General features: G+C 34.6%; 1 protein-coding gene across 1 annotated transcript; it reads right to left on the bottom strand.

The window, feature by feature from the left end:
* Window positions 1-9,963: 9,963 nt before the first annotated feature.
* On the bottom strand, window positions 9,964-10,885 carry LOC119506575 (olfactory receptor 2AG2-like). Its single transcript, XM_037799584.1, is given in 2 exon segments — window positions 9,964-10,219; window positions 10,221-10,885. Coding segments are annotated over 2 exon segments (921 nt in total).
* Window positions 10,886-11,648: the final 763 nt, after the last annotated feature.

The raw sequence follows: 11,648 nt of genomic DNA, 5'->3' as shown, positions 1-11,648 counted from the left end.
AAGAGTAAATAAAAAATAGATGATCTTATGGAAATAAAAGAAACTGTCGACCAAATTAAAAAGATTCTGGATACCCATAGTACAAGACTAGTGGAAGCTGAACAACAAATCAGCGACCTCGAGGACCACAGAATGCAAAATGAAAGAACAAAAGAAAGAATAGGAAAAAAAATTGAAAAAATTGAAATGGACCTTCGGGATATGAAAGATAAAATAAAACATCCAAATATAAGACTCATTGGTGTCCCAGAAGGGGAAGGGAAGGGTAAAGGTCTAGAAAGTGTATTCAAAGAAATTGTTGGGGAAAACGTCCCAAACCTTCTACACAATATAAATACACAAAGCATAAATGCCCAGAGAACTCCAAACAGAATAAATCCAAATAAATCCACCCCAAGATATATTCTGATCAGACTGTCAAATACTGAAGAGAAAGAGCAAGTTCTGAAAGCAGGAAGAGAAAAGCAATTCACCACATACAAAATGAACTGCATAAGACTAAGTAGTGACTACTCAGCAGCCACTATGGAGGCAAGAAGGCAGAGGCATGATATATTTAAAATTCTGAGAGAGAAAAATTTCCAACCAAGAATACTTTATCCAGCAAAGCTCTCCTTCAAATTTGAGAGAGAGCTTAAATTTTTCACAGACAAACAAATGCTGAGAGGTTTTGCTAATAAAATCCTGCCCTACATCAGGTAATAAAGGGAGACTTACCAACAGAGAAACAAACAAAAAAAAAGGACAGAGAGGTATGGAGAAAGGTTCAGTACTAAAGAGATTCAATCTTGGTTCAATAAAGGACATTAAGACAAAGAAGGGAAAAATATATCTGACAAACATAAACCTAAGTATAGGATGGCTGATTCAAGCAATGCCTTCACAGTAATAACATTGAATGTAAATAGATTAAATTCTCCAATTAAAAGACATAGACTGGCAGAATGGATCAAAAATATGAACCATCAGTATGTTGCATACAAGACACTCATCTTAGACACAGGTGCACAAAGAAATTGAAAGTGAAACAATGGAAAAAATATTTCATGCAAGCTACAGCCAAAAGAAAGCAGGAGTATCAATATTAATCTGAGATAAAATAAAGTTTAAATGCAAGGATGTTATAAGAGACAAAGAAGGCCACTACATACTAATAAAGGGGAAATTCAACAAGAAGAAAGAATCATAAATGTTTATGCACCCAATCATGGTGTCACAAAATACAAGAGACAAACACTGGCAAAAGTATAGGATGCAATGGATGTTTCCACAATAATTGTGGGAGACTTCAACACATCACTCTCTCCTATAGATAGATCAACCAGACAGAAAACAAATCAGGAAATTGAAAATGTAAACAATCTGATAAATGAATTGGATCTAACAGACATATATAGAACATCACATTCCAAATCACCAGGATACATACTTCTCTAGTGTACACAGAACTTTCTCCAGAATAGACTATTTGCTGGGACATAAAACAAGCCTCAATAAATTAAAAAAAAAATGAAATTATTCAAAGCACATTCTCTGACCACAATGAAATACAATTAGAAGTCACTATCCATCAGAGACTTAGAAAATTCACAAAAACCTGGAGGTTAAACAACATGCTCCTAAAATAAATGTTTTATAAAGTGGAATGTAGGGTAACTAGCGATAGAGAGCAATTAATGAAGGGGGAACAATAACCTAATAGGAACAGGTAAGCTATCATGGGTAATTTTAATGTTCTGGGAATGCCCAGGAATGACTGTGGTTTGTTAATTTCTGATGGGTATGGTAGGAACAAGTTCACAGAAATGTTGCTATATTAGGTTATTTTCTTGGGGTAGAGTAGCAACATGTTGGAAAACAAGTAGTTATTTTAGGTTAGTTGTCTTTTTCTTACTCTCTTGTTATGGTTGGTTTCAAATGTTTTTTTATTGTGTACCTTTTTAAAAATTTTTTTTGATATAGTTAATTTTTAAAAAAAGTTAATTAAGAGTTAATGACAATCAATGCACTATATGATACTGGAATGGCTCTAAGAATGAAGGAGAAAAACTCAAAGGGGACGTAAGGAAAAACTGGAACATAGAATTTAAGCTTTATATTCATATTAATTTTCTTGAATTAACTGCAGGTAAGTTAATGACATAAGTGAATATCCTTATTCATAGGAAATGTACATGGAAGTGTTATGAGTTCAAGGAGTATGATGTATGCAAACTGCTCTCAAATGTTCAGAAGATGATAAATGGGTAGAGAGATAATGGACAGAAAGGTAATAGATATAGTTGGAAGAAAGTGAGGGGGGAGGGTGGGAGGGAGGGAGAGAGGAAGGAAGGAAGGAAGGAAGGAAGGAAGGATGGAAGGAAAGAGAAAGAAAGGTACTGCAAAGGTAGCAAAATGTAAAATTGGTAGATACGGATATCTGGGTATGGGGGGTATTGGAGTTCTCCGTACAGGGTTTATATTGTATTTGCAACTGTCCTATATGTTTGAAATTATTTCAAAATAAAAATTAAAAAAAAAATAATACTGATGCCTAAGTCCATACTCCTACCCAACTGGAAATAATTTGTCCGAGTAACTTTTCTTTTAAAAGCTTTTCACATATATATTATCTTGCTTGTGGCTTGTAAATACATATGTCAAAACTTCTCAAATTGTATGCTTTAAATATGTGCATTTTATTGTATGTCAATTAAATGTCAATAAAGCATTAAAAAATGCAGTTTGAATAAAATAGTAAGAGATACATGTTCAGAGTATCCGGAACTCTGTTTACAGACTCACTTGTTCTGTATATTGTCCAAATTTCATTAGAACTCTGAGCATATTAATCAGAGCTATTTAAATTCCTGATACGATAATGCTAACACATCTTCATGTTGATGTTAGCTGTGTTCCACATTCTTCCAGTCACTCCCCTAAGTGGCCTTCTCTACATGGAGCCTCATTCAGATGGTCACAACTTAACCAGAAATAACCATCACAAAAAGGTCCTTTTAATACAGTAGATTAATATTAAGGGCATGTTTTTTCTTTTGTTCCATTTCTTTTTTTTTTTTTTTTTTCCATAGGGTAGATAATTCATATTAACACAGTCCATACTCTGGACTCTAGAAAGACATATTTTCCCAAAATACAAAACATATCCAATTAAAATCTAATGAAAATCAGTTAATGGTATGCTCCAAACTGGGAGAAAAAATTCTCAATTTGATGGACCTCTGGAACCTAGAAAACAAGTTACTTGTTTCCAAAATACAATGGGGAGTCAGGCATAGGATAAACATTCCCATTTCAGAAGAGGAGAAATTGGGAGGAAAACAGGGGTCATGATTCCCAAGCAAGTTTGACACACAGCAGGTTAGACTCTAGTAGATTGCAAGGTCTGAGAGTCATCTGCAGATCAACGCTTTGTCCTCTGGGCCTCATGGATCAGCAGCCCCATGTTTCCAAGTGTTGTGCAGTGTCCATGCTCCCCAGAAGACAAGAGTGTAGGCTGCACACTTTCTGATCATGGGAGTGGTGCTGACACTTTGCCTGAATGCAGTGGTGTAGTCCCCATCCCATTAGAGAATTGGGGTGGTGGCTTTCTCCCTAAATATCAGAGTTCAATTCCCCTCCTCTCCAAGTGCTGGGTTAGATGGACTTTCCCTTTAAGCACAAGGATGGACCAGCTATTTCCACACACATGGGTGAGCATGATCTCTTGGTAGGAGAGATACTTTTGGACCCAACTTCTGTATCAATGTTTGATGTCCATCTAACTTCAATTTGTTCCTTCTCTGTCTCTTTCAGTACAGGTTGGTATTGCTTCGGTTCCTACCAATTTTGCAAAACCTTGTTGGTTTGTGTGCAGTTTAAGGTTGCCAAAAGATCAGATAAAAGAACTTTCCACCACTCCATCCTGTAGAACTTCATTTTAAATCCTGCCTTCAACTGAAATGTCTGGCTAGATCCATGTTCAGTCACACCCCCTTTATCAAAGGGGTTTTGACTTAAACTCTGGTGTGTAATTCTCTTTCTGAAAGCCCAGGGGTGTCCTTGATAGAGATCTTTCTGAACCTACTCTCAGAGTGCTTTATCTGGAAAGGCTGAGTATTTTCAAAATCAATTTTTGCTTACTTTGTGCTTAATAGTTTAATTTTTAGCTTTATATTTTCCTCTGGTCTTTTTAAAATGCTGCAATCAGAAACAAGACCACATGTTCCACAGTTCACCTGGAAATCTCTTCAGCTAAATACCAGGTTCATTGCTTACAAGTTCCAGGCTCAATCCAACATTTGGACACAATTTCACCAAGTTGTCAGCTACTTTAGGATCACCTTCCCTCCAGTTTCCAGTAACACACTCATCATTTCCCTCTTCAGTCTCATCAAAGGTACCATTAATATCCACAATTCTACTGACAGTCTCTGAAATGCAATGTAGGCTTTTGCTCTCAAATGCCTCATATTCTTCCAGACTTAACCCATTCCCAAACTCTAGGGCCACTTCCACATTTTTATGTTTTTGTAATAGCTACAACCAAAACAGTCTTAGAGTCCTAGCTTCTATAAACAACACAAATTCCATACTATGGGATTGTTTAACAACAGAAATTTATTGGGACATGGCTTCTGAGGCTACAAACTAGCTGTCTCTAGGGTCAGAAGTGCTCTTTTTTCCTGGAAATCCTTGGCTCCTTAGCTTTCCTTTCATCATGTGATGTGCTATCCTTTCACTTCTGGGTTCTGTTAATTTCTAGTTTCTGGCTCTGCTTCATGACTTTCTCTTCATAAAGCCACTGGGAATAAGATTAATGTCCAACCTCATTCACTTGTGCCACTCCTTAAGGAAAACTAACACCTTCCAAAGGTCCTATTTATAATTACCACAGTAATGGAATAAAATTAGCAACAAGCCCCCTGGAAGATATATAATTTATCCCACCACAAGTGTGAAGTTTTATGTTTGCATAGCTATGAGTCAAGCTATGTTTACAGCTTGCTGTACTGTAAATAGAGGCTAGCATTTCCACTGGTTTCCTTGCTTTAGTCTTTCAATATTCTTGGGTTTTCCTAAAGACTTCTTAGATAAGACCCAAGGCTTAGAATTATTTCTGTTGTAATCCACTTTTATTATATAGAAGCTTTATTGATATCCTTTGAGGTGTGGGGGAAGGGAAAGCTTTCTATTATCCTATGATTGTGACTCCCTATTTTAGTTAATATGTGCCTGGATTGTGAACTTAACAAATATTTCTCAGCTTTGTAAGCCCTCCTTGCCTCATGTGAGAAAAGAAATGTAGAGTGGGCTGTTATTAGATATTTTTCTTCCCATACATCTAAAGATAGTGAAGGACTGATTTCAGTATCTCCCTTCCCAAACATGGAAGGGTAGAGATGACTGCATTTCAGGATTTCTCTTCCTCATGTGACTTAGTCTCTGATAAAATCAAAATTCATTTGGCTCTGGTAAATAGTTTCTTTTGAGACCAGTCCATTTTAAGAAGAACAGATCACTCTATGTATACTTCAAAATATTTATTTCTCCCTCTCCTTACCAGAGGTATAACAGGGGATTTTCCCCAGTCTTCACAGTAGGAAAATGGCATGACTATTGGAAATAAATCTTAAGAAATCATGGCCCCCCCTTCTATATCTGAGTCTCCTGGAGTCTATGACTGTCAATATTGTCCACCTTGAGCATCCACAGATTTCTAAACTAGAGTTCAAGCATTCCTACTAGTACCAGCTCCAGCAGAGATTTCTATTTTTGTACTTCTACAGGTTAGCTGTGATTCACATTAACTGCCTCTATTCTTTTTACAGGGCAGTGGTTTTCCATATGACCTCTGTTCTCTCATAGATATAAGAAGAGTTGTTATTTTTCAGATTGTTCACAATTTTGTTGTCTCAGAGATGGGAATGATGATTTCTAAGATGCTTATATGCCGGACTAGAAACTGGAAGTCTGAGGAATATATTTTACATCCCAACCTCTCAGAAATAATCACAAAATGTGCTTTTAAGATAATTCAAAAATTATTTTAAAATATAGTCTTCTTCAATACTGTAATCAATGAAACCAATAGGCAGATTGAAGGCCAAATTTCCTTTTTGAATAGCTTTTTAACAAATCAAAAATGTGAATCTCTAATCATTGTTTTAAAATCTCATTAAAAATTATGTAGAAAAGAATACTAACATTTAATAGCATGGTTACATAATAAGATATAAGTAGGTAATTCAAGGTGATAGTTAAAAATGAATGGGACACTACCAAGATGGAGCTTGATAGTTAGCCATTTATCAAACAAAAAGAAACAATAGGGAAACAGATGTATCAACATTCAACTTAGGGAGGAGGAATGATGAAACACATGCAAATTAATTAACATTAAGATTTATTTCCTGTGTTCACATAGCAGCTTAATTGTAAAATAATAGATGAAATTTAGTACATCTTACATTGAGATGTACTATTTTCTCTATTGCCTTATAATTAAATATTATGCAAAGAGAGTATACAGCTCACCCTGTTGATCTCATATTTGTTTTCTGTAGATGAAATATAACTGATTCTTCCCAAGCTGATTTTTTATTATCTACTGTCCGTATTTGAAGATAAACTATGCAACCATCTCCTACACATCCTATGAAAATCTATCATGGTGCTTTAGGTTATTTTTTCTACATACCAGCAAAAGTAACACAATCTCTCCAAATCAAACAAAGAGCTAGAAAAATCTTACTTGTCTAATATAATGTAAACACTCACAGGTAAAGAATAGTATAGTTCAAAAACAAAATTTTAAAATGTGGAATTATGCATTTAAGAAGTTTATCATCATTGATAAAATGAAAATTGAAATATATTTTAAACTTAAACGCTACTAGTAAATTTTAATGATGCCAGAGGGTAATGAATATTCTCATATATTGTTGGATGAAGGATTAATACATGTAAAATTTTGTAGATCTGGACATTGGTTTTTTTCTTAGTTTCCTGGGGCTAGTCTAACAAAGCACCACAAACTGTTGCTTAATTCACCAGAAATTTATTGGGTGGCTTAACACAAAGTTCTAGACACCAGAACTCCTAATCAAGTTCTCAGTGGAGCCATGCATTTGCTGAGGTCTCTTGGGTTCTGGCCATAATGATTCATGTCACAACTCAGTCTCTGCCTCCAGTGTGTAGCTTGGTCCCCTTCTCTCTCTCTTTGTCCAAATTAATCTTCTTATAAGGATGCCAGTCATATTGCCCCTCCATTCCAGTTTGGCTTCATGATATCTTCAAAGATCCTCCTTCAACACAGAATCACATTCAAAAGAATGGGGGTTAAGGCTTTAACATATCTTATTGTAGGACAAAATTCTATCCAAACCAGGAATCAAAATTAGAATCAGGTTTATGTCAGCACTCTGCAGTTAAACTTCAGGAATTAATCCTCAAGAAATCATGCAGCTTTTATTATAAAAGACACTGTATCCTGAGTGTCCACAGAGTCCTAGCTAATAACAGACATGGACAAAAAGTGACAGTGGAGGAGGGAACCAAATGGTTGGAAGAGGAACAAGGGTCCTTCCACCTTCATGTGATAGTCCCATGGGTAGATGTAGGCCCATTTTTGCAAGATCTAAAGATCTTTCCATTGGAAATTTGCATTTGCTTGTGACAAGTGCTAATTTCATATATTGGTTTAATCAATTTTCAAACAATCTGAAAGGCTAACCAAAGTCTTTGAAGAGTTGAATACTTCCTTTGGAAGAGAAATTGGTATATCCTCAACTGCAAATAGTTCCAAATATAAAAATCACATGGAAACATCTTATTCTGACTTGAATATAAGTCCATTCCTACATCAGTAATTGGGGCTATGCAGATGAAGAAAATGGTTTGATGGTCCTGGATAACATATTTATATATTTCATCATGGGTTAGGGTTGTGTAAGTGGCAGGCTTGACAAAACCCACATGCTGGAAATGGAGGAGAGGCAGTTTTAGAATGAGCTGAGGTACAGTTAGAAGAGACACAACAACAAGGGGTGATATCTTCAAATGTACTCAATTAGTCCCTTTCATTGCATATCAAGTAGAGGGTCCAGATATCCTTTAGACTGGGTTAAAGATTTGTCTGTGGCATGACAAAAAGTATTGGGTCATTTAATCCCCATCATTTTATGTAATTTTGGTCATTGATACTAAAATATGATGCAAAGAAGTCACGTTTTTCAGGCACAATTTTTAACACATATTTCATTTATTTAGCTCATATTTATTAAGCAATTTCTTCTATCACAGTTACGCATTGAAGAATCATTACTCCAGAAAATTCCCATAGGGTATATTATGCTGAAACTAATACATCATGGAATGTGTTTGTTAAAATATAGAAACAGAGATAAGAAATACCAGATATTAGCAAAATATTATGTAACAAAAAATATAATCAGTTTGCATAGCTGAGCAGCATTTCTATAGTTGTTTTTGTCATTGCTTTTTGTGAGCCAGTTCTGTCTGTTGAAAATGAGGCAGTTTATTGATTATTAAAAACATGCTGCAAAATTAAGTGGACAGATATTTAGAAATAGGCTTGCATACTACAGAGATTTCTGAAGCTTTGAATTGTAAGTTAAATATAAAATGAAAAGACTAATGACTGTCAAGAAAATATAGAAATATTAAACAACTAATGTGGAGTGATAAGACATACTTAAAGTTGCATAAATTCAGAAATAAAACAGATGATAACATTAAATTATAAAAGAGATAATGGATTGGTGGTTTTTTTCATTAATATTAAATGAAAAGTAATTCATCAAGTGTATAGGCAAATATGAAGACCAGAAATAATACAGGGCTAAAAGTCATTATGATAAAGTCACAAAGAAGAAGGTTACAAGGCACACTCACAATTATAGTGATATGTATCTGTAGTAAATATTTATTACCATTTTATCAAGTTTCTTTTTTGATGTGTAAAATTAAGGACAAAATTGTTCATCTTACATTTTGTTGGTAACTGGGCTGCACACAGACTTACATAAACATGAATATTATAAGCATACATCTATTTTGCTCCATCTTAAATGTACATTACTCATAGAATTTAATTGGGAAATACAAATCAAGAAAAAATAATGATATCCTTGGTGCCTTTATTTTCATTTCTGGATAAAACTTCCATAGAAAGTAGGAGTGTTATTTATATATACATATTTATGTGCATGTGAATATATATGTATACACATATACATTTGAATAATTTTTATATATATGTGTAGCTATATTTCATAGATATATATGAAAGGACCTAAAAAGAGATAATATTTTAGTAGATTAATATAATTAATATGCTAACTTGATGTAAATGTTTAGGTAAATATTATTTAATAGTATAAACATATATGTGCTTCTAATAATCATTTAAAAAGCATAATGGCATTTCCAAAATTAAGTGGTGAGAATGCAAAAAAAAATGTATGTTTGTAGGCCAAAAGGTTGATTTATTCAGAGTTAAATATTTCCTTAAGAATTGTATAACAAGTTATGAGAAATGTATTACTAACGCTCATTTTTAAATGATGTTAACATATTATAATACTGCTATTTAGGTAAAAAATGTAAAATTCAGCATAGGATCTGTATTCCTGAGGTTGTGCATTTTTCCTCTTGTCTAACATAAAGAGAATTTTCTGCTCTCTGTTGTTTGCTAGCACCTATAAATTTTGGTTTTCTTCTGATATGGATCATTCCACTTAATAGTACTGTGAAGTTCAAATGAGGCTCATCTGGAAGAAGTAAACTGATCCATTATCATTTTACCAAGAGTAGCTTGAAGGAATTTGTCCAGGAGTTGTCTCCCATAAAAGTGGTAGTTTGGTGGTTGTATCATCTATCTTTGATATAACATTATTCTGTATAAGAGGTCCATTCTCTCAAGTCTTATTCTACACAGATATCCATGTTTTTTTATGAGGTTTACCTTCCCAGAACTTTCCTGAGGGCTGCAGCCACGTCTTTATTTTGAAGACTGTAGATGAGGGGGTTGAGCATAGGAGTGACAATCATGTAGAAGACAGATACTACTTCATCCTGCTGAGCAGTGTGATAGGCTTTGGGGACAAGGTACATGATGATGGCTGTTCCATAGAAGAGAGACACCACAATCATATGGGAAGAGCAGGTTCCCAAAGCCTTTCTTATCCCTACCTTTGATCCTAATCTCAAAACAGTAGAGTACTTGTCCATATGAAGCCATAATGATGGATATTGGAATGAGGAGGAACAAAACACCACTCACAAAAAGCCCATTTTCATAAAGAGATGTATCAGCACAGATAATTTTGAGGAGAGCTGGGACCTCACAAAGGAAATGTTGGATTTCCCTTGAAGTGCAGAAAGGGAGATTCAGAATATATATGGCATGGACCAAAGAATTGAGCAGAGAAACCAGCCATGTGCCAGCCACCATGAAGCCACAGACTGTAGGGCACATGAGAACTGAGTAGCGGAGAGGGTGGCATATGGCCACATATCGGTCATAAGCCATGACTGCCAGGAGAAGACACTCTGCTGCAGCAAGGGTTGTGAAGACAAAGAGCTGAATTCCACAGTTAATAAAGGAAATAGTGTTCTTCCCAGACAGGAAATCACTGGCTATCTTGGGGACAATAATGGAGCTGTACAAGAGATCCATGATGGAAAGTTGACTGAGAAGGAAGTACATAGGTGTATGGAGTCTAGAGTCCATCCAAATGAGAATAACCATAACATTGCCAAAAAGGGCCACAAGAAACATCAAGAAGATGAGTGAGAAAAGGAGATTGGGGGATTGAATATCATAAAAAAGCCCTAGGAGAACAAAGTCATTTCTGGTTGTCTGATTGGGTCTCCTCCCCATTCTCTGCTTCTGAATTCATTATCCTGGAGAGATCAGACAAAAACGTTTAATTCCACCACAATTTGGTTACACCATCATTTTACAATACACCAATTTCATTCTCTTCCCTAGTTATTAAATGATATATATTATGTTTCAACTATTTTAATTCTATCACTGCCACACAATTGTTCTCAGTACTATTGTCATATCAGTGCATGTCGATTTAAAATAGTTTTAAAAAGTTATGAAGACACTACACTTTATTTTAAGGAAATATATTTAGACCCCTTGAAAACTGGATAATATTAGTAAGTAAAATTTGTTTAAAAAAGAAAAATTCACCATATAATCTCTCTGTGTGTCTCTATCAATTTCTCAATCTTTATCTCTCTATTAATTTACCCATTATATCTATGTCTATGTCTATGTTTATGTCTATATATAAATAAAAATGCCTATCACTATCCATTTCTTTTTCTATTCCTATATATGATATATCCAGCTAAGATATTTAAAGATATTTTCTGAATTTGCTTAGTCCATAGTAAGATAGAGACTATGTAAATGAAATAGCAGTGATAATTAATCTTCTATACACTATATGAAATATATTCTTTTTTACATATGCTATTTTACCTTTATGACATATCCTCAACGGATTACTTTCCTTGTTTTCCAAGGCAAGTTTGATTTTAAGAGAAAACAATAACTTTGCTTATTTTGATAACAATAAAGGACCGGCACCTGAATCACATTGAGAGGTTCCCAATTCCCTGTTTCT

Source organism: Choloepus didactylus, chromosome 11, assembly GCF_015220235.1.
Source record: "Choloepus didactylus isolate mChoDid1 chromosome 11, mChoDid1.pri, whole genome shotgun sequence".
Classification (NCBI taxonomy): Eukaryota; Metazoa; Chordata; class Mammalia; order Pilosa; family Megalonychidae; genus Choloepus; species Choloepus didactylus.
Note: the sequence above shows the minus strand (reverse complement) of the source record. Positions and strands in the feature narration are given on the sequence as shown.